Source organism: Branchiostoma floridae, chromosome 11, assembly GCF_000003815.2.
Source record: "Branchiostoma floridae strain S238N-H82 chromosome 11, Bfl_VNyyK, whole genome shotgun sequence".
Taxonomy (NCBI): Eukaryota; Metazoa; Chordata; class Leptocardii; order Amphioxiformes; family Branchiostomatidae; genus Branchiostoma; species Branchiostoma floridae.
Window position 1 is genome coordinate 7,384,988 of NC_049989.1, and position 24,506 is coordinate 7,409,493.

Here is a 24,506-nt window from a genome sequence, read left to right on the forward strand (position 1 = left end):
ATCTCTGCCCCTGTGGCAGCCCATCAGCATTCAGTCCTGATTGGCTAATTGACTTGTCAGCATCTCCAGTTCTTTCCATCTATCACCTGCACTGTAAAGGAGGGGGTGACTAGTTCAGCCAACTTTTCTTCTTCTAACTACTCACTCACTCACTCACTATCAATTGTTTCATTATACTGCTGCTGGGATCCCTGACCCAGGGGTTGGTAGCAGTTGGCTAGTCTTCACACGGCACTTCCATGCTGCTCAAAGGTATAATCAAGTAATATGTACCTTTGCCAAACCTCCCCAAGACATGTCTACCCTAACTCCTAAGCTAAGTCTACATGCATTTCAATCAAAGAAACCTTTCCCAAATTACATTCTGAAAAAGGCAGTTACTTTCCAAGTAAAAATGTGCATATTTCCGCACATATTAATAGAAATCTATACATGTTTCTGATGGAAAATCAGTATTTTAGATGCGCTTACACGGGTAAAACTGAATACGGGTAAGGATAGGCTATCTCTTTGAACACACAGCTTTCTATGGACACATTTAAAATCCTTGTTGAGCCTATGTATCCTGCTATAGCCCTTATCCTTATGAAGCCCCCATTCTATTGGCAGGCTGAGAGTAGAATGAAAACCACCCCAGCCATCCACACACTCCATACAGCAGTAACATTTATCATCTTCAGTTCTCAACAATTTCAATTTGGGAAGTTTTTGGACATAGCATGTAAAGCAACTCAATCATATGTTCAGTAGTCAGTAAAAGCTGTACTAAATTTTTTACTCCCCCTTTTCTCGAATGCTCAAGAAACAAGCAGAAACTTAGTTAAGCCTCAGTAGAGTGCTGAACATTTACTACTCTGTACAGAGACTGCTTTGATCAATAAGCCACCCCTCCCCAGGATAATAGCAAAGCTTTCAGGGAAAACCTTTGGGTATCACTGATGAACAATCTACAGCAGGGTCATCCATTGTAATGCATTAGGTGCACATTAGATTGGCAAGGTAGTTTTTACCTGTCTATGAGAATCACTGACAAATGGTGCATCATCCATTCCCCAAAGTAGTTTTTGGCTTATGACTGACAGTTAACAATCAAATGTGCCTTGTATGATATATTTCAACAGCACGACAATGTGTTTTATACATTGTACACATGTTGTTTAAAATGATAGAGATAAGTTTCAGTAATCAATAAACTTTGGACATACAAATAGCTGGCAGATTCCAGAGCCTAAAAAAGCACATACAGGAAAATAAAGCTGCTTTTCTAAAACTTTAAAGTTATGTGTCAGATTTCATTATAGATAGCTTCAAATATGTACATAATTCAAGGCTATCTTTCATCTCAAATTACAAAACTGTCTGGTAAAGGGCACTCATGGATTATTCATGAGAATCAGGGAGAAAATGCTTTTAAGTCTTATTTTATGACAGCCTTCTAGTCTGACTTTTTTCCTTTGCTATTGTATTCACCCTACAATATATGTTTTGATTGCCAACCTGCTAGTAAAGATGCAAATTATCACAAGAAATGCATTGTGACATCAATAATTATAATATCAAATGTCAATTACCTCCATTCATTGGTCTAATTTGCCAGAAATAACTGGATCAGGAAACTGACTTAGGCATCTGATCCCCTATTCAACACCATCATTTAAACATTTGGTATTTACTTTCCTACAAGCCCCTTTATCGATCCACAGTAACGCCACAAAAACGCAATTATTTTCACACCGTGTCCACCATTTTTCAGCCCTGACAAACTGCCAGGAGACCCAGTAGTAGTAATAGTATGCCTGTAACAAAGGTTACCAATCTGTCTCCAGCGAATCCCACATGAGTAAATGCTGCTGAGATTGGACACATATCTCACCAGCATGCCAACTAGCCCTTATCAGAGTGTTCCAGTCAGGCAGCTCTGTGGAAGGCATTTCAGTACCACGGCCATATAGCTCCTATTGAAGGTCATCTATAGCATGTATTTCTCTGTATTACGGTAACTTAAGTGCAACACTTCACAGGAAGTTCTAGTAACAAACTGACAACTTCTAACCAATCCTTCAATGTATTCATTCCCCAGTACCAGCTAGACTTCTCGGTTAGATATTTCGTCTTGTCATTATCATATAGTCTTTTGCATTGATTTCAAACCAATACCATCCACATTTTCTCCATGTCACAGGGCAGAAATAAGAATATTTGTGTAACATGCTACTCCATCGCCTTCATGATAGACAAATGCTGTTTCTAAGGGTTCTAGGGTTCTAGCCAGCCTGAATTTTTTCCTGGCCTTTTGGTATGGTCTAAAATTCTGATGAGTGCGGAACATTTTTGTGTGCCATGGTAGATGGTTCAAGTACATGTAAATGTTGGCTGAAAAGTACAGATATCTTTAGCCATGTACATTTATGTATATGTAAAGGTGTGCATGCTTTTCCCCAAGGAGCCTTAGGTCACCATCATTCTGTGTAGGGGGCAGTGTGCACAACTGCAGATAGGAATTTTTAATGATCAAGCAGCAATAACGTTCTCCCTGGAGTGTTGTCTATCACGATGTTGGAGCTGTGGTTCTGACAGACCTATAAAATATATTCTACCTCAGCTGCTGGGATGATACACTGGTTCTGCTGTCTGTAATCTATAATACGGCATCTCCACCCAGTTCTATGTAGAATAATGTCTTTTAGATTTCATCATTTTGTCATATGCCTGTGAAACCTTTTCTAACACTTAGTGGCTCAACATATCGCTACATGAATTGTAGACTGTGAAATATATGTATATCTGCAGCTTTTTCATAAATGCACAGCTTGACCCTTCAGAATTTACTTAAGAATAAGTACCTAGAGTCTACAACTGAACAAACTTACCATCTTATGTTTCAGAAATCACAATTTGAAGATCAAAGCACTTCTTTCAGCGATTAACACAATGATTTATGTCAAATAAAACTAAAACAGAAATGCGAAGAGGTTGAAATTGATTTATGGATTATTATGACGAATGCAGAAGCTCTCTCAAATGGTGTGCACAAAGCCTTTTTCATCAAGTTCATGCCATTCCTCATCACTGGAAATCCACAGGCCTTGTTCCTGTCAGCCACAGTATTGCAAACACATCAAGTCCAACCCTAAGTAAAATCTCCCTCATCATCTCCTGGGAGATGGTGAAGAGCAAAAATCCATTTTCTGCAAATGAAGAGACACAGTCAGCTCAGGGATGCTGATGCTACAGATTATATAAAAAGATGAAAGCTCCCTGGCCAGTAGAAAATCCATCACAGGTTATTGCGTGTGTCTATAGTTGTAGCTTCATGCTTTGCCTAAGGCAAATACAAATATTACAACTCTCTGGTGTTCTTTTATCACAGCAAAGAGTTCCCAGCAGACACCACTGAACAGGGCATTCATAGTGGAGGGGGAAACCAGAGCAGGAAGTGCCGAAGGCTCGACATAGGGGTCTGGAAATGTTGGATTCTCTAACTCTCCAAAACAATGTTTCCCTTGTGGATATTTTAATACTATGATATTCATCATTTTCATGCAACGTGGGAGTAATAAATAATTTTCGAAACGTTTTGACTAAGCGACAAGACTGATGTTCTACAAAATACATTGTTTTGTCAGCACATTACGATGTACATTGTAGTTACATGTATGTTGGCAAAGATAATGTTGAAACCGCGGTTGGGCTGAAACCTTGGGTGATACGGAATACACCGTGTTGTATTTTATTTATGTCATACCCACCTGAGAAAACCCATGTTTTGATGCGAAATGTGCCAGAAGTTGAACAAATTTGGTGCCCTCGAACAAAAAAGTGTTGCAACAGCAATGTTCCAACGTCTGAATCAGGTATTCGAATTGCCAACCGTGCCGTATTCGGCCCGCTCGAAACAGTTCGATTTATTCGAATGGAGCCTGTGTGATACGCCTTTCGAACCAGTCTGATACGGAAGTTACGGCCCGGTCCGGAACACCCGTATCAAACGTTTTCGCGTCACAGGTATCACATAAAATCTTGGACACAACTGGAAAAGTGAAGGTAGCACAATAAGACACAGTGGAAGGGCATTCAAAGACACCTTGAGTACCAATTTCATTTCTTATGCAAACACTATAGAAAGACAACTGAAGGTTTGAGATTGTAACTTCATCTAGTTTTGTGGCTCAAAGTAAGCTTGACTGTGACAGCAACAATATTTTCTCTTGTCCCTGGTGTCTGGAAATGGCCTTGCATGAAGCAGCTGCAATACCAAACCTGCCCACTAGGGAACCTGAGGTCCTTAGGCCATGACCTTGCAACATGCCATACTACAGATGAGTGGGATCCATTTGGCTGGATGATTATCTTAATATGTCAAAGTCCCCACTAAGAAATGTCCCATGAATGCAAAATCTAAGAATTGTATTTCAAAACTTCAACAGTGAGTAACTGCAGACTGAAAGTGAAAAAAAAATGTAACATTACCTGTAATATCTATCTGAAACCTTGATTTAACATATACTTGAGGGCATTGCACTTGGATGTTTGGATGATCTATAATTGACTTTAGAAATTTGGAAATTAAGATAAGAACACAAACTATAAATATATTGCAAACCCTCCATTCATCAACCAAATATGGTAGATACCATGTCTTCAATGCAGAAGTGAATCTGAAGTGAGACCGATCCAGCGGTTGTGACCATTACCTCTGGCAGCACCACCCAATAATGGCCAGTAATGGGCTTGTTAATGGTATTAGAGCTGCAGGTATGCGGGCTTCTCCTAATGCACTTAATGTGGCTGGAATTGCCTTTTTCATGGACAGCGCAGTAGTGGGGATAATTACTGCTTTGATGACCCCACAAAAGTCTTCACCACAAAATCGTTCAGCCTATACTACCTGTGGTGAAGTGAAATGGATTTGAAAAGCTGGAATGCACATTTTAAGTGCCATGTTGATGTTGCCCAATATATAACGGTAAACTAATGACTGTTTCTGGCATATTTCAGCAAGGCACAGGTCATACAGACCTATATACACCAAATAAATCCTTAGTCTCATTATGAAATACAAACTTTAAGGCTTTGCAGACTGACCAGCCACTTAAGTATGCCATTTGGCTTTGCAGGCAAGCAACAGACACTGAGTGTAACTGATTTGGCAGCAGTCAATGTCGTCATTGATATAAGAGTAACATTTGTCTGCTAATTTCTCATGTGTTTTACAAGGAATTTTGCTTCAAGCACTTAGCTCAATTGTTTTGTTCCTTCATTGCCAGGGGATTAAAACCCTTAACAGACCGAGAACCATAGCTAACCTCTAAGGAGTTCATGTGTAAACTTTGGGTTGACCCCAAGGCCCCATACAGACACTGGGGCACCAGGTGATGACACGCTCATCAATCATCAGATGTCTGGGGTCTTGGTGTAATTTGTTTGTAACAAGATCAACAGCAATTTCATATTTATCTTCCAATAACAATTTGTCTGCGACTGTGGGTGGATCAAATTTGCAACAATTTAGTGAACACAAATGGTAGGGATATGCCAAAATCAAATGTTATACATTGTATGTTCTTTTAATGACATGGAATCTTGTCACTGTAGCACTGGAGAAACTGACAATGACCTTTATTGCATATTCATGACCAACATGGGGAAAATGCTTAACGAGTAAAACTTCAGATGGGATTCTGGCAGACATCAGATGATATAAGATGTAACCTGTTTCACGTAACCTGTATATTTAAGTTATCCAACCCAATGCATTTAGCCCATGTTGGGCAGGAGTATGCAATAAAGATCATTGTCATTACTTGTATTCAAAATATTTACATGATGATGTAGATACTTTTCCAACTTCGTCTAGCTGGCATCCTTGGCAGACCGTTTAAAAAACACCTGTTTTACCAGACTGGCTAACCTGAATCTCCTGTAACAGAAACAGAACCAACTTGACTTTCCAGACTTCATGTGGCTTTAAAAATTGGCATTCAGACTAAGTTGGTTCAGTTGCCTTAAACAGTCTGGATTTTTTCCACACATCTGAAGGGAAACCAGACCTTACAGGCCTGGAAACTACCTGAACATTTGTTACAGTAAAGAATCCTGACATTTGGACCCTTAATACCTTCTGTAAGTGGGAGTGAAGGTACAAATATAGACCACATGTCCTATTTTTCACTTGACCCAAAGGTTGTTGCCATGGCAACCCATATCTCCCCAATAATCTAGCTGTGTGGACAGTGAATTCCAAAGTTAATGGCATCCCTCTTACATCAGTCATATCCTTGGGAGTTTGGCATGTTCCCACGGCCCTGCGACTGGACTGTCTTACAACACAGGACATGTTTAGTCTCTTCCTGGGGAAATGTTACCATCTACAGAACTAAACACACTTCAAGCTCAACCACAAACACATAATTCTACTTGGGAGGGCTGGTGTTGAACATTCTTAATGCCCTGAGGTAGATTGCAGGCACAAACTGTGTATCATCTGCTGAGGTTAGTTATTGTACACCTCAGCTACATGGGAAATGATGAACACTTTCCTGATAAGAAATCTTAAAGTTAAATCAAAATGATAATCCAGAAGCATAAGTGACAAACAGTGCTCTGAAGTAATGTAAAAGGGTTAGTTAATGTTTGTCCCTCTAGTGCACATTTTGGTGGAATGTTGATGGTCTTTTGTCATTGGAAGTTTCAGGTTCCTGTTATGGAAATACTGAAAATTATCACAAGACCTTTAATATAGATTTGTTTCAAAGCCTGCAGGCAAATTATTGCAGGACTAGGTACTCTTCTCTGGTTTACTTGTCATCAGACCTGTAACATAAGGTAAGATAAGATGAGACAAGATGAGATAAGATAAGACAACTCCTTCAGGTGACAGTAAAGGAACAGTTGGCTCAGATTCAGGCCCACTTTACATTACGTTTTTCGCGTTAGCGGGACTGGCGTTAGCGGGACTGCGTTAACGGGAGCCCCGTGTAAAGAGAGTTCCCGTTAACGTAGTCCCGCTAACGCCAAATTTTCTCCCGTCCACTCCGAAGCGTACGGCCGTAGGCTCAGCGGGAGTCCCCGTCAACGCCAAACTGCGTATAAAGAGAACACGTCGGGCTCGCGTTAGCGGGAGTCAGGGTTTAGACGTTTAGCATAAAGCGCGTGCTTATTAGCATATGGCGCGAAAATGGTAGGTACAGATTTGCAAAACATTGGAGGAAAATTGCCAGCAGCGATCATGTTCATAACGCTGGGTAAGAATACAGTGATAAGAAAACAGTCTTCCGATAGTTACTTTTTTATATACTAGTAGAATGAATGTCAACCCAAAAATCAACCCGAACTACGCAGAAAAAATAGTTTTCACGGCCTGCCTTTTCCGTAATGGCCACCTACGCAGGCTCTTACGTCAATCGGGTCTGCAGTCAACCTTCAAAGCAGGCGGGATGTCAGCGAAAAATAGTCTCATTCTCACATTTTTGGACGACCTATTTTTGCACAATTTTCGTGGAAGACCTTTAAAAAAATATACAAGTTCGATTCCAAATAATTTCTCCTGCAATACATCGTTACGTTGTACCGAAACCAGAAGCCGCTATCTCTGCAAATTTTGTATAAAGTAACCCCATTACGCGTCTCCGATTGGCCGTTGCTATGACAGTGGTGGCCGTTGCTATGACATTGGTGGGGAAATTCCCGCTACATGAACTGCTGAGTTTTTACGTACGAGGTAGTTATTATACCTGCAGGAATTATGCGTATATCACGGTTATTTCAGTACGTAGCCATAATTTAGCAGGTCATCACTGAAAGAAAGGGATCTTCTATCAAACAGTTCGCTTTGAAAGGGTTTTAAAGTGCTTTTTTATCGAAAATTTTGTGGTCGAAGTTACCGGAAGTGTCAGCGAAACAACAACGTAGACAGGGACTTGTATTTCTCATGCAAGTCACGTATTTGAATTTTCAATCACTTGGTAGCGGTACGCAAACAAAAAATTTACGGTTGTTCAATATAACAACGTGCAGCTAAAAAAAACTGCGATCTTAACAGGTAGAATTTCACCAAGATTTTACAATCCACCGCGCGCCGCGGGTGTCCTGTCAGTTTTTCGGGCGGTGTGTCTAAAGAGGTGCCGATAGCGGCGTCCCGATAACGGGGAATTTACCGCTAACGCGAAAAGCGTAATGTAAAGTGGGCCTCAGATTGGTTTAGGATTAGAACAACCTGTGTCAACAGGAGGGTGTGTCAGTCAGACCCATATATCTTATGGTCAATTAAACTGGAAACAGAATCCCTCTTCAAAAATGTCAACAGCATTGAGGGCCCATCCTCTTAAGTTAAAATACTTCTTCACATTTTACAGCGTTGTTTGACACATTTTAATTTACTTCATTGGAGTGCATGATCTTGAACTTCTATATTCTAACTAATATCTGATTCAGTAGTTCTAACTATGATATTCTCATCTGCTTGTTCCCTTTCTTCAGTTGACTATGTTAAATGGAAAAAGGTTTTCAAAAACAGTTAATAGTATGATAGGAAATGATATGGATATTTCATACACAAATCAGAATTTCAACTTCAAAGAAGGAAGGAAGGACATAATTGGCCAAGGCTAGACCAATCTAAAGTAAAGGGGAGAGGGGTTAAAAGGTCACTGGAAGATTTATCAGGTAGACTTAATTGGTCTGGTATAATGTCAAAAGTAAAGTACTGTTTGTATTGAGGCTTGTGGTATGCATTCCACATTACTTTCCTGTCAACAAATGGCTATTAGTATTGCAGCACTAAGTAGAAAGGCAGTTGCTGATGGTTGAATCTTATTGAAAAAAGCCAAATTACCATAATTCAATGTTTTCACAAAGTAACTTTACATCAAATCTTACAAGGCATGCTGGACATTGACATTTGCAATCTGTTTTGTTGAGTTTTCTAAACTTTCATAAATGTGTATCATGTTATTATAATTGAAGTTCTTGATGCTGACAATCTGAATTAATGTAAGACTAATTTACTTGTACAAGTTACTGGTATGTCTGAAACATTTACAGACCATTTCTGACAGCTGGTTGACAGAAGTCAGTATAACCTAAGCAGACAGTGTGCTATCTGCTATATAGCCATACATCTGTCTAGCTGCACTAAGTAATAGCAGGGCTCAAAATACTACCTGCATATGCACTATAGTGCAGGTGAAATTGGAGCTGTGCAGGTATTTCTGGTGTCTACCTGCACCTAACCTGCACTGGTCCATGTACTGGGTTTTATACATACATGTCATATGATGTAAATGTATGTGGATTGTTATTAGCTGCATTGAATGTTACTACCTATAAAGTATAAGAGAAAAAATAGCATTTGTTCCTAAACAATTTTAGTACTTCCTAAATTCAGAGTGGTGCAGGTAAAATTTGTGTGGTGCAGGTAATTTTCAATGTTACCTGCACCAGTGCAGGTATGCAGAAAAAAGTATTTCGAGCCCTGAATAGACTATTGACCTGATATCACAGACAGTCATCATCAAACACAACATAGTTGGCTCAAAACCTCCCATATGTAAGAAGGGTACTTAGGGGAGGTTTTGAAGTAGGAAACATCTGGTAGATGAAGTAAAAATCTATAAACTGCTTTTGGCTGAAATGTCGCTATTGAATTATTGAGTCTGTACTGTCGCACGCATATATGACAGAATGCTGTACTATACTCTTTAAAGACTGTTATATGGTGCATATAGTTTCAGTCATATCTGGGTAAACTAGAACTAGTAAACAGCTATTAGGCCCAATCTATACACAGTTTTTACCGATATCTGTGGAGATGTCGGGAGGGATCTAGAACGTAGGGGGCCGGACACCCATGGCGCTTGCAGTCATAAACATATAGCGCGATTTTCCAAATTGCGTTATATGCTAATGAGCCTTCCCGAAGTCGGGAAGCATCTACACGCGCGCGAAACTGTCGGGGACCCCTGCTAAGCTATCGGTAAGGTATCGTACGAATCGTCCGGACCTTTCGGGAGAAATTTTCCCAATATCATATTAAATGGCGATATAGTAGTTCCATCTAGACGATGAAAAAAAGCTGTCGGCGAGAGGTTGTAGGCTCGCTGATATCGGGAAAAACTGTGTGTAGATCGTGCCTCAGAAACAAAAAAATGTAATAACAGAAGCGAACCATGCATTACTTGTGATGATTTTCTTCATTGCTCACTTGGATGCCCGAGAGACTCCAAGTGGAAGGTCATCCTAATGACAAATCAACCTCGTGGTTGATACACTTCCAGGTATCCTGACAATTCCATCTGCCAAGGCTGGCAAAAACATCCCAGGAAATAAATGGAGGTCACAGAGAAGGGAACTCTCCAAGGTTAAAAGCTTTTGTTTCATCCTGAAATTCATTCCCACAAGTAGCCCAGACTACCCATAACTACTGTCAGTGCACTTCGAAATGACCCAAACTTTCAGACGACTGCTCTTAAATGGTCTACATTTCCTCAAAGATTCATGGTAGATTATGGTACTAGATATAATGGCAGGAAACTAGAATAAATGGATGTTAAACATATTTCCAGCAAGAAGGCACTCATATAGTCTGCAGATACATGTGCAGTAAAATCTGTCCATGTGTGCCTGACTTGAGTATGTGTGTGCCTGTATGTGCGTATGTATTTATGTGCTATGTGCGTGGTAACCATAAGTGTGTGTGTTTTACATACATGTAGGTGTATCATCCTAAGTGCATGTCTTTACCACATCCAGTATCAGACTACAAAGTACTTAATTGACAACAACACTAAGGAAAAACAATTAATATCAATACATCACTACAACACAGACAGGTATACAACCCATAGTAATAGAAATCATAGCAATATTAACAGGAAATGATAGCGTCAGGCAATTTCATTCCAAGCCTTGCCAACTTTAATAGCTTGATGGAGCACTTAGTTAAACTGGAAACCATGAAATATACAACATAATGCCTGCTCTGTGAGATGAATGTAAAATTTATATGGGAGGTACGGTGAGTGGGTCTCAGTGATTACCATGGACTGTCCCATTCTTATACATGGAGAGGTGCTGATTCATGAATCAGTACCTCTCCATGTATAAGTATGGGAATATATATCAGCTAAAATCATATCTAAAACTGTGTCATAACTTAATCCAAGTCAATGATTACACAAAAGGTATTCACCAGTGATCTACAGCCAAACAACTGTGCCTTCCAAGTTCAACCCTAAGTGACAAAGCCCTTCTAATACAGAACCTTTCCACAGAAAATGGAAATGAATGCTACCTACATCATAAAGATGTCAGCCTGCACTATATTTGAACCTATGGAAGCATGAATAATCACATCAGGTGCAGCAGCCATCTATCTGTGCCTTGCCAAACCAAATAAACCCAAGGCTATATGACACCTGAATCTGCCAGTTTGATGTATTGAAGTCAGTGAATAGAGAGAAGCAATCAACTGCAGGATAACTCAAATAATTTATGAGCTTGACAGGGGTCAAGACCAGGTAGTGAGATTAACGATATAATACTCATTCCAAAGCACCTAAGGAGCTTTTCCCTTTGTTCCTCAGCTTCTAAAGTTCTTTTCAAGTCATTAATGATAAGAATAGGTAGGCCCCAAGGTATTTCATTATACTGCCGTACATCAAAAGGTGTGAAAAATTGGAAGTAATAAATTACTTGGTCTGATAGGACACCCAACAATAGTGCCATCAATATCTGATTGACATATTTTAGAGTGACTTACCTGTTAGGAATTGCTAATGCTGCTGAAGCTATATTGTCCCGAGACCCAAATGGAAAGGGCCAGTCCCATCTAGCATACAGTGAAATGTTTGAAATCTTGCAGCTGTAATGTTTGTACTGGTAAGATTAAGAAGAAATATAATTCTAACTAAACATACAAACAGTTACACTGCTTTATAAAAAGTTTGAACTAGAATAATTTGAACTAAATCCTATCCCATAGTCATTCTTAACGGGTAGCCACTAGAGGTCTAGAACTTCCTTCCAATTTCCAAACAAGGGTTCTTATCTTTATCTCCATAATCCTTAGGATCTTGGGGGCATTAGGGCACCTCCTGAGGATATTTTTCCAGGCTTTCTACAGGAAATAGGGACAGGAGTTATAGCTTTCTCTTTGCCCTGCGGTTGACCTCTGATGGTAGTAAATGTTTTGAAAGTCCAAACGTGGAAGCTGCTGTGTAGGCAGGCTTCACTCAATGTTTCAGGCAAAGTTTTGCCATGTTTTCTGCTTCTTTCTATATTATAAACAGCTAGCTGTTCAGCCCTTGAACCAAGGATCACACCAAGATATCTCATGGTTTAGGCACATTTTATGGGAGGAATACCTTCAGCAAAGTAGAACTAGTAGAGGAGACCTAACCTGGATGCCAATGTAAAATACCAAATTCCTCTGTGATCAAATGGATTACGATTATCTCCAAATGATCTGTTTGATAACAGTATGCCTTTGATCCGTTTGATAATAGATTACACCCTAACTTTCACGTAATAGAACATGGGACAAGGCCTTCTATGGGAAAATAGGGCTGCTTTGCCAACACAGGAGGCAAAATCTCTGAAATGGTACACTTTCAAAATCAAATCTTGTTCAGAAGATGCCAGAGAGGACGTGTCTCCAGGCAGACCTGTTATTTTGGGGATGACTGATGGGAAGCCTCACCTCTCCCACACTTTCCTGTGTGTCTGTGAAAACTGCATATTTACCCATGGTAATGACTGCTCAAGCAGCTGGGGGATTGTCTCCACTTAGCACCTACTTAACAAGGACATCAGGGGGACGTGGGTGTTTAACTTCCTCCTCCTGTTTTTGTTTGATCTTGGCAAGGATGATGTGGATAATTTACATGTCTAATAGGGCAACTGTGACGCTGTAGTCAATCTTCAAGAAGATCATACGTAGCTGGCAAAATGGAGTTTAGCCGGTCTGGGAGCTACCAAAGCTACCAAAACCAATGCACACTTGCAGGCTGACTAAACTCCTTTGCCAGCTTTTGACACATCTTATGCTACCATAGGATCTGCTTTGCAATTGGTTGAGCATGCATTTAATCTCTAAGCAGACGTACGTTAGATAACAGAATTGTAAAGGCACTAGTCTGTGTAACACAAACTCCGCTGTCCAGGGCTCTAACTGGCCCCTCCCCGCGATAGTGGGCCGGCAGATGTTTGGCGGGCTGCTATAAGCGAGATTTAATCAGGCTATAAAGGCACATTCAGCCCTTTATCCCCCAGCACAGACTTGGAATCTCCTGGATAGCTACTTCTTCTTGTCTTACTTTGAGAACCCCAAAGCCCTTCAAATCCTGTGAACAAACAAAACCAAATGCACCTGCATTCTCCCACTTCTCTCATTGAGAGATTATAATCAAAGCGTTCCCTTGATCTGTCAATTCAGGTGCTTTCTGGCCACCAACACACCAGGCTGGACACTAACAAAAAAATTTGCAATGCAAGAGTTGCAAAGGATTTGGTCAGGCTGGTTCAATATAAACAGGACTGTCGCCACAAAGATTATTTGTTCATACAGCACACTGGCCACATTCATTGAGGATCTGAGTGACTTAAAACACTTTGAAAACATGCAAATGGCATTATGTAGCAGGTTATGGACAGGTGATGACATTTCTTCCAAAGTACATGTTTGGTTTATACAAGTCTGTTCCAAAGCTAGGAGAGGGAGTAAAAATCAAAAATTATTCTTTTAATAGCTGTCATTTTTGAAAGGTGTTGAAAAATTGGAAAGTGTGATCAACATTCCAACATTTGATTGCCAAATTTATATCTAAATGTATCTTAACCTTAAAAAGCACAGTAGGCCTTTCATTGAAATCCATAAAAAATCCATGAATATTATCAATTCAAGGTCCACATAATTGCCAATGACCTTGTCACACATGTAGTGATGATGTACATTTTTGTACATGTACAAGATAACTTACTAAGTTATAAATCAGATTGACTGATACATTGGTGGCTTTTTAATAAAAAGTAATTTAGATCAACTGGAAACTCCATGCATATTTCTGAGGTACTAAAAGTTACAGGGGTGTAACCTTTGGCCTGACTCACAGAGGAGTCCTCCTCTGGACACTGTCCCCTTTGTGTGAGGTTCATCCCAATATATTTGATAATTACACTGGTACATCAAGCCTGATGGCCTGCACATGGCCTGCATAGGGGAGAACTGTTTCTATTTGGTTCTACCAGAGGGGGGCAGACTGGAACCAGACTAAACATGACAGAGATAAATGTTTCTTTTGTGGTATCTAGATGTTCCTGGTCATCATTCCTATACCTCTGGGTGACTCCTCCTTGCCTGGTATCCATCCTTTCCTAGCCCTAGACCACTTCTCTTATTGCCCATCTGTAGAATAGTCTGGCACCCATCCCTATTCAAATGTTTGGCCCTGACATCATTCAGGTATCCAATATTTCTCAGAAGCAGAGTAGCTGGGATTGGACTTTCCTAATAAACTACTTGTTACCATGCTGTTACAGAGGATGATACGCGTATTCCCGTAACATAACATAACACATACTATAAATACAGTACAGTCAAACCTGCCGGAGCGACCACCTCTTCTCAGCGACCACCTGGCCATTTCAACCGCTTTTTCTCGGTCCCGATTTATTTTCCCATTGACGTAAGCATTAAGCGACCTTTTCTCAACGACCACCTGGCCAACGCGACCGCGACCGGCCCAAATTGGGACCCATAATGACCGCATCATTTTCAAAATTGAGGTTTTCATCGATTTTTGATGATAACTAGTGCGATTTTGTGCCGAAATCGACCAGTTTGCGTCGGATTTGGGGGTTAAGTTTACAGTTTACAGTGTGCGTGTTGTATTTGACATTAAAGACCTCGCTTCTTTGCGTGCGTGCAGTGTGCTTTCTATTTGCCATTAAGCACAACGGAAACCATTTATAGTTTGCATCGGGCATGTTTTGAGTCGATACCCTTCTCAACGACCACCTGTCCAAATCGACCACTTTTTTCCAGTCCCCCGGGTGGTCGTCTTGGGCAGGTTTGACTGTACTTTCAACATGATTTCTCTTGTTGGTGAGCAATTGATTTTAAGCTGGTTTGATTTCATCCAAAGTGAGTGAAAACAAATTGCGAGGTAAACCCAAGCGATGAAAGCATATGGACACATTTGCACCTGACTATTGGTCCCTTCAAGACAATCATATTTGAAAATCTGAGTTCCTGTGACTCAATTCAATGTCCCTGCTATGCCTTGATCTCCTTGGAGTCCACTTTTAGTTTTACAACAACATCTTTTAATTTGTGTCCACAGCAACCCGGAAGGTAGGTATGCCTTTGAGCAATGCCCATTTTCATCTTCTATCAACGGTTCAACTACAATCTCATTGCTGCTGAAGGTGGCCTTTGTTGGCCCTGTCTACTTCATCAGGGCTGACCCAGTTACTTCCAATTCCTCCTTACATCCATAGGTACATCAGTCACCCAAGTTAGTACAGGCCTTCAGTGTAGGATTTGTGGCTGCTGGTCGGGCTTTTGATATCATCAGGGTCTAAGAAAACCAGCTTTAGCAAACACTTGGCTGACATTAGTCTTATCTTTAACCTCCTTGGTCTTATGTTCAAGAAACACTGAATCCAAACAAAGAGATGAAGTAGCAACCTCAAATCAATTGGCTTTCTTTCCAAAATATTGCCAGAATCCTAAAAAATTGGGATTGCATCATATCCATTGCACTGATTCTCCAACCTAACCTCCAAGCAGATCTATCATTGGTAAGGCAGTATGCAAAGGGCTAACCAGTATCCAAAAGGTGCTGGTTCACCCTTGGATAATAATGCCTTGCCACTGTCAGATCTGCTTGGAGATTATCCCCAAACATCTAGCCAGCTCTGAGTAACCACTACCTTTTTATCCCATCCCCCCCCCCCCCCTGTGTGCTTTGCCCCATTTAGAAATCCCTCCCAGCAGGAGATAAACAGGCAGGGCCAGTTTCATGCTCCAGTCCTAATCAGCAACAAAAAGGCAGATACTTTTCCTGCAAACTTTGGTTACCAAATACCACTAATGAGTTTCACAGTTGTCCTTGAAATCCAAATGCTGATTGCTGGGAATTTGTGTGATTTAGTAGGGATTCAACTTGGGATGTACTGTGTACCAGCCTAATGCGTGGTCTAATGAGGGATACATGTACATTTTGATTTATGATCTAAAATTAAGATTTGCCTGCAGTGAAAGTATTCTGATGAAAGGTGGCGAGGAGGTTGGATCAAAGAGGCTGCAATGACCTAACTGATCATGATTGGATAGGAAAGGGCAAACCAGGGCAGCTTACAAGATCAAGTCTGAATGCTTAGCTGATGATGCTTCACTCCCCTCATCAATTTTGATACCAAATCAAAAACTGATCCAAACGTACATGGTATCGTGTATATCTATGTGTGAACCTGTGATTTGAAGTATGTATGGAGTACCTAGAGTGGCAGTTACACAAGTATCCTTCTATACAGAAAAGGAAATGTTTGCAAACAAATATCAAGTTCTCCTCGTTCCACTATAAATAACCTCTTTGAAATGCTAAGTTAGCAAGTCTTGAGGAATGTGATACAAAGGACCAAAGTAACGATGATGATTTTTTTCAAAAAGAATATGACTAGACATAACTCATGCGGAGGCTGTCATCCCAAGACACATTATTTATTTAGTGCATGCCTCAAGGGTGGCTCTAATAATGGCTTTTCGCTGTCACTAGTGCCAGTGCATCATCAATGTTACAGCCACCATAGGGGCAAAAATAAATCAGACATTGTTTTCTATCAAAATACTTAAATCACAGTAGAATAAAAAAATCGTGTTTCTAGTAACTGCAAGAGTAACAATTTTGTGTAAACTGTCAGAGCAGTTAAGAACTAATCAGTTTTCAGTTAATTACTTATCTCTAGCTAATTAATTAGGCTAAGCTGTCTTGATTGTTTTTCTAGGAAAACGAAACAAACTGAATGACAGTGAAACACAAATTTTAATTCTTAGATGTAGATGAGCATGGAATGTACAAAATGGGGTAGAGTACTAGAGATCATGTGATGATGGGGGAAACTTGAATTGTGGATGGCAGTTCATATGAAAAAAACGACGCCTTTCTCCTTTAAAAGGTGAACCACAATAAGAATTGATATTGCCCTGAAGAAATGCAGTTGTAACACATCACTACAGAATAGCACTAGAAGGCAGCAGATGCATGTGAATGGGGTATTGACACAGGGTACATAAAGCCTGTAACTTTCATGCTGGGCACCATACATGCCAAAACATCAGGACCCAAATACCGCACACAATGGACATCACAGCTTAGCAACCTCACAATGGATAAACAAGGGGACCACGGAGGCATGCCTGCGGCTTACGTGCCTCTCAGAAGCCATTTGTGTTTTTCGATTGCTTGTTTATTCTGCTTCACTTTTCTCAAGGTAGTTGCATCATGTACATGTAGGTTTGGACTTGAAGGAAGTGTACATTAAATTATTTAAACACTTGTCTACTTACGCTTAAATGGATTGATATGAATATTCAAAGAATTACATTTTCATAGTTTTATTGAAGCGTGTTGATATCAGAAAAAATCAGTCAACCCCCTCCCTTGAAACTTACTAAATGGGCAGAAAACAAGTAAGTTTTTAGATCAATACAACTACCTCATATTTTTATTTCACATTTCATAGTTTACCACAATACCTGCACACCATGAGAGGGCCAGAAATATTTCAATATGCCAATAACCTCCACACCGGATTCATGTCCAAGATTGCCATGTTCATCCCAACCTCCATGCCAGATTCATTTCAGAGATCGAAATCCTTCCCTTGGGGAAATGTACTAATCTGGAGACACACAGGTCTGGCACAGAGATAACAGTCTGACATCAGTCCTGCAGGTTGGAAAGGTTCATGCATCCAACAAGAACAGTCTACATCTACATCATCACCGGTCATGCTTCACACTGAAGCAAGGGGTGCCCATGATCTTTCTAGCAGAGCTTTGGATGGACATGTTTCTACATGTAGTACTACAAAGTACAATGACTCTTCTTGTCTTTATTGGACAACGAGTGCAATCCGAGGTACAGCACAGTGGTGGTTCAAACCTGGTTTACCTCCATCAAGTATCCCATCCTACAAGTACATTTTGCTTCCGCCTCTACCAAGTTTGACTGAACAAAATGAGAATATACTGTGACAGTGTTCATACTTTGTGTTGGACACCAGTTGAGTGCAAAACCAGCTGAGTATGCTGTACTTTATATCAGCCCACAGGCATCATATGAGCATCAACTACAGTTACATTAGATGCCATCCTTACATTAATCATAGTCTACTGATGAGTGTTGAGATATCCAAGCTATTTTTCAAACTTGGCTTGATTTGTAGCCATCAACAGACACTGGAAAAATGTGACCTTTCGTGTCATTTTTAACCTTCAGTACCCACATGAACATTATACAGACAGGCCCGTAGATATAAAAAAACACATTGAAATTTCATAACAAGATAATTAGGACACAACTACCTTCATTGATAATTCATAGAAACAGACAGGTCAATCTATTACAGTATGAATACTAATTCTTTATATTTAGAAATGCCACGGAACATGGGATATCTACTGGTTTAAAAACAAGTGTCAGTCTAACATACATGTTCCTTACACAGGTGTGACAAACTCAGTTCAAAAGACAGACTGGCAGTTTTTCAGAAAACATTATTTTGACATTGACCCTAAAACTTGGTAATTCTATGCTAGTGTTTGTCCTTTGACATGCAGCCAGCCTTACTTCCTTTGTACTTCACATGAGCGGACTAAAGTGTCTGACAGAAAGTTCAACCTAAACAAACAATGTGTCCTTTGTGGTTAACAAAACTAACAAGACTTTCTTTTCGGGGGAATATCAATATTAAAACCTGACAAAACCACACTGGTGTAACTTCATTTATGTTACTGTAAACTTTTCATCACAACTTAACACTTTTTATGACTGGGAAATAATCTTCAATTGAATGAATCATTCTCAATCTATCTAGATGATATCTATGTGGCCTTATGACCCCATCTAGATACTTTAGATTGGGAACCAATAGGTGTCCCTGGTCTGCGCTCTCTAGGGAGCAAGTTTCTAGGGCAGCACTGGTGGTGGTTCAAACCTGGTTTGCATTCATCTACCAAAAAACACATTCTTGGCAAATGACCAAAGTCAAGCCTTTTCAATACTAGTAATCTGTTAATAAAACATCAGACCTTGTTTGAATGAAAATTATTGATGTCCTTAAGTGAAAACTCTTATTTGTCCCAGAAACCAATAAAGAAAGTTCCAGATATGAGATTAGACTTGAATTCTTTCAATAAACAGGTTTTTGAGAAAACCCAACCAGACCCCTTTTTACTGGTCCCATTCTGCAAGTAAATGGGCTCCAGTTGTAAATTACAATCATGAGCAAGAAAGTTTCAGGCAGATCCTAGGTAAAATTATATAATGAATAAGAGATAATATGTCTTGATTCATCTTTTAATTTGCTTCCAAGTACATTTATACAAGAATCACTGGCATGCACTACAACTATTGGTTTCTGAAGTCCTAATTTTCAAGTCTGACAGTTTTATGACAGATCAATACCCAGCAGATGCTAGGTGGGGACAATACACTCTGGCAGAACAGATGGATTTTCCACTGGTGATTTTCCTGCCAAATTAGAATCCCATTACGTATGATTGCCGGCTCCTTGTGTCTTTATGTGGTTCATAGATGACTTGAATAGCACAATGTGACTGTTTGAGAGACCTGTTTTTGATGTGCAGAACACTTCTATGCTTGTCTAATGAGAGGATGCAGAAAGGAGGCAGGTTAAGGAGGATGCAGAGTATTCTCCAAGCAGAGGTGGCGGTGGTGGGGGGGTGCTACATGATATTATAGAGGCAGCATTTTTTTCCCCTTCTGTAAGGGAGTCAGACTCAGAGGTAAAAATCACTGCCACCACCAGCCAATCAACCGACTACAACTTCTGCTTGGGGAATAATAATAATAGACACTGAGTGAAAAATGGTCCAAACAGATCTTCTGAAAATTTCCGGGAACATTTGGAATCGCATGGCTACATATGTAGTGAATTCCTTTCAAGTCATACTTTCTGGCAACTGAGCCTAAATATTCAACTTTGACAAGACTTGCAATCTCAGTCTTTTGACAAAATTCAACCTACTGAGTACATTGCATTGAATAAATAAAATCGAATACATTATTCATGTGACCCCTCGAGAGGACAGGTACAAAATCTAAAGAGATATATATTAGCTAATCAAAAGGCACGCCACATAAGCCAGGCTCCTCTGAGTAGGTAACGAAAGGATTAGGAAAGCATTACTAGTATCTTATTTTCATGCATACAGTTATAACAGCATATGATAGGACCTAATCTTATTGATCAAATGCAGACAGATGAAATCTTGAACATTAGTCATTGGCTTGTCAAAACATAGTGAGAAATCAGAATTCATCCTAGCAGAAAAGCTGGGAAGGGGGTGCTGTTTATGATTACTAATATGTTGGTGCACATGTGGCTCAGAAATGCCTGACAAAGTGAACAAATGTACTAGAGTAGTAAGAGTGGGTATAGATTTGATGTTTTCTCAGTTAACATTGTACCTTTCAGTTTATTGATTTTAGCCATTTCAAAATGTACACCAAACACCAATGACATGTCCTAAAAAAAGCTATGTTTGCATAAGTTTCCTCGACCAAGACAAGATACCATTCAAAAGTAACTTCCTACAAAGGAAGACCTTCAGGAAATCATGTCTTGAAACCCCAGGAAGTTCTTTAATCAGATACAATAGGTGGGTGTTGGGGTGTCTGGGGAGTTATTTTTACAAGAAACTGGGTGTCTCAGAAGAGGGACCCAGCCTCCTTTGGGTCAAGTGAAATTTCCTGCCTGTACAAGCTTTAAATCAACAGCAGAAGCCTGATCTATTAGAAGGAAATTTGCATTGGGAAACTGGAGTGAAATTGCTTATTTTCGGGGTAATCTGATGGGGACTCTCTCATTTCAGAATAATGAGCAGGTCCCACTATTGTTACAAACCCAACTTTTTACAAAGTGAAACATTTCTACAGGAATCTGAAATATTTCTCCAGTCCAGATGTTAACTAGTAGTCAACTATTGGTAGAAGTTGTCCAATTCACTGTTATATGGTTACACAATGTTTGCTCATCTGTATATTACCATGTGCCTTCCCACAATTGCTATCATTTATGAATACCATAATCACCAAGCAGATGTTTGGCTCAGTGTTTTATGATATTTTTTCGAAAGGTATTTTCCGTCCTGGCTGCTAGAAATAAAAGAAAATGATTTTTAAACACAAGGGAAATACAGGGAGCCTGATTATACATCTGTTTGGAGATTTAACTACAAATAAACTCATAGCCTCATACTCAGCACTAGACACTTGAAATGCATCACAACAAAAGCCATCAAAACAGCTGGTACTCTCTCCAATAAGTGAAAAAGAAAATCAATACCACAGTATAGTTATGGATGGATTTATAATGAAGCTTGCAATGCTGCCTCCTTCAAATTACATTGATTGTCAATACAGCTTTTCACCCTCTCGTCAATCATATGCAAACACCTGGATTGGGTACACATGTCATTTATGAGTACATATTTTTATACCTTTGGGATATGATTTTCCCCCAAGTACTTGTGGGGGAGAGGTGCTGGAAATTCAATCATGCATGGGATGGTAAAGCATTAGCCTGGTAAAAGGCTCGCACAGAGGGGTATACATATAATCTAACTTGCAGCCAATATGATCACTTTGGCAGGACTGTCTACCAGGCTATGTTATGGAATATTTAATGGCATTATGGCAATTTCTCCCTCCCAAGAAGTAATTTTCTTCCAATTTACTTGGAAAATTAAGGCTTCTCAGTCAAATATTTCTTCCATGGCAACAGCTCTAGTATGATTGGACTCATTTCAAAGTCACAAATAGAATTAAATCTTGAAATGACATATTGCATTTGGCAAAAAAATGAAATGATACCTTTCATCTGCATAAGGAGTTATAAAAAAATATATATATAAGGGACATCATGGAGTATGGAATATCAAAGTGTGTGTTTATGCTGTGAGCTAACTGAACATTTTGTTAAATCAACTGTTTATGTTGAAGTGAAAACAATCCTACTGGGGTATAGCTAATGGTAGACTGGTGCACATACCTGACAAGACAGAACATCTTTGGAATGACATACAACAAATCCTGTACACTGTGACCAGGAACTGTGTGGAAATACCATAGGAAGACATTGCTTCACTGCAATGCTATGATGGCCATTCTTTCTGTCATAGTTTCAATGCCAGCAATTTGCCAGGCTTCCCATGGGAAAGCTGTTTACTGTGCAGCAGTGGCATAGCTTGAGTAGGCAGCTAGGTCACTGACCAAAATTGGAGACAGCCAAGAACACATTGCTCTGTAATGGAGCTAGCACCTCATAAAAAAACACATAATATTTGAAAGACATGCACATTGAACAAACGGGCGGACTTATGAAAAAGTTATTGCATATCGACAAATTCATCATGGCTTAATGTACAACCTGCCCACTGGCATCTCTTTATTTTGCATTTACTATGGCTGACAGCCTACGACAAGGCATTCTTCCTGTAAAGATAAAAAGACGACAGCAAGTGTGTTGCATTCATCCTTCTTCAAAGTGAAAGATGAAAAACAAAACAGAAGTGTCAAGTTGCATCTATGACAAATGCTCTGATGTACAATGTAACATTAGATGATTGATAAGGTATGTTTATTTACAATCTCCATTGATATGGTGTGGTTTGAGTCTCCAAAAGAATGTTTCTACCAAGGAGGATAGTAGCTCAGTAGACTACTAGTACTTCTAGCCTTGCATCACAGGATATTAAAGAAAGTTCACAGTCCCTAAGCAGATAACAGCAAGTTAGAAAACTTTCCACCCCAGCATCTGCTTGGAGTTTGCAGAATAAATGTAGGGTACACTTTAATATGTTATCTAATGTCTTTCTTAACTCTTGGATCCAAAAAAAAGTTCATCTCTAAGTAAACTATACAGCTTTCCACTTGGTTGACTATGGTGTGAAGTCAGCATCCATGCTGCTCCACGTTGTCTTATCCTCTAGCATAGAGATGGAGCTTGCTCCTGTGAAAGTGAACAGTTGGAAATAGGACTGCGAAATAAAATATTGTAATAAGAATAGGTATGGAAAAGACAAGACTGACCTGCAACTGACTGCATGTACCCAGCAAACACGCTAATTCTTCTCTCGCAGAAGTAAGGCACACAGCAGCTGGCCATGGCGATGATCGCCGCGGCACACAGCATGACACAGCCGCCACCAAACAGCACACAGCCCGCCTGCCACGCTCCGTGAGGGATCCTCGTGAAGCTGAACTCATCCCCGTACCCCAAACACATCGTGGTCCGACTTCTCATGTTCTGGACACAGTAACTGAACAGTCCGAAGCTCGCCAGCTGTCTGCCGACGTTCTTGATGAACCAGGTAGGAGAGGCGAAACTGAAGGTACAGGCCAAAGCCGTGCACACGGACAAGAAAGTCCAGATCACCTGGACAACTGTGACAACTATAGCCATCTTACGGTACACCTGTCCACTACCCGCTGTCTCCACACAAAATCCTGGGTAAAGTCGGGATAATCGCGGAGTTTTCTCCCGAAACGTCCGACGCAGTGAACCGACACAGCAGTAACACACTACAGGGCTTGCACAGGAGAGTCTTCTTACATGCCTGCGTGCTCTTGTGCAAGTCTGGGCCAAATAAAATGCCCGCTCAAGTGTCTCAAACAAAAGAAAATTGGTTCCACTGATTTCAAGCCGGCATGTCAACACCGCCGTTCGATTTCACCTCAATACCTGTCCGTTCCGGAGCAAGAAAAATACAACAGTGAATCAAAACATCCTTGTAAACTCTCTGCTGGACCTTCCGTGTGATGCCATCGCATGCTCCTCTCCAAAATAATCCATTTCACCGCTCCCGGGCTAGTTTTGTCAAGGGAATACCCCGCTCTCTACAGGAGAACCTGCCCCTGGCAGCTTACTCACGCAATGCACACAGATCATTGGCCGACAGAGGACCGTTAGCAACAGGCATGACCTGGTCGACCAACCTAGTTCTGGACGTAACTAAAGACGATTCTTACAATTGTGAAATCTATATTCAGAACATTATTATTCACAAATTTACATACACAAAATAAAACAAGAGTTGTTTCAATTATTTGTAGCTTTATCCCTATCTTGTGCTTATTAGTAACGGCTTCATGTTAAAGTCATTCCTCCTACCAAGGCGTATATGAGATCCGCCCCCTCCGAAACCGAGGCTAATAACGTTAACCCCTCACCCCTGAAGTCATATTTGTCTTATCTTGCCC

The 24,506-nt window shown here is 40.2% G+C and overlaps 1 protein-coding gene across 1 annotated transcript in view; it reads right to left on the reverse strand.

Moving 5' to 3' along the window:
- LOC118425861 (LHFPL tetraspan subfamily member 2 protein-like) overlaps positions 1 to 24,217 on the reverse strand; it is a 32,171-nt gene extending 7,954 nt beyond the window's left edge. The window contains exon 1 of the mRNA XM_035834985.1: positions 23,337 to 24,217. Within this exon, the coding sequence (XP_035690878.1) occupies positions 23,337 to 23,709 (373 nt within the window). The 5' untranslated portion in view covers positions 23,710 to 24,217. The remainder of the gene's footprint in view (positions 1 to 23,336) is intronic.
- Between the last annotated feature and the right edge of the window lie 289 nt (positions 24,218 to 24,506).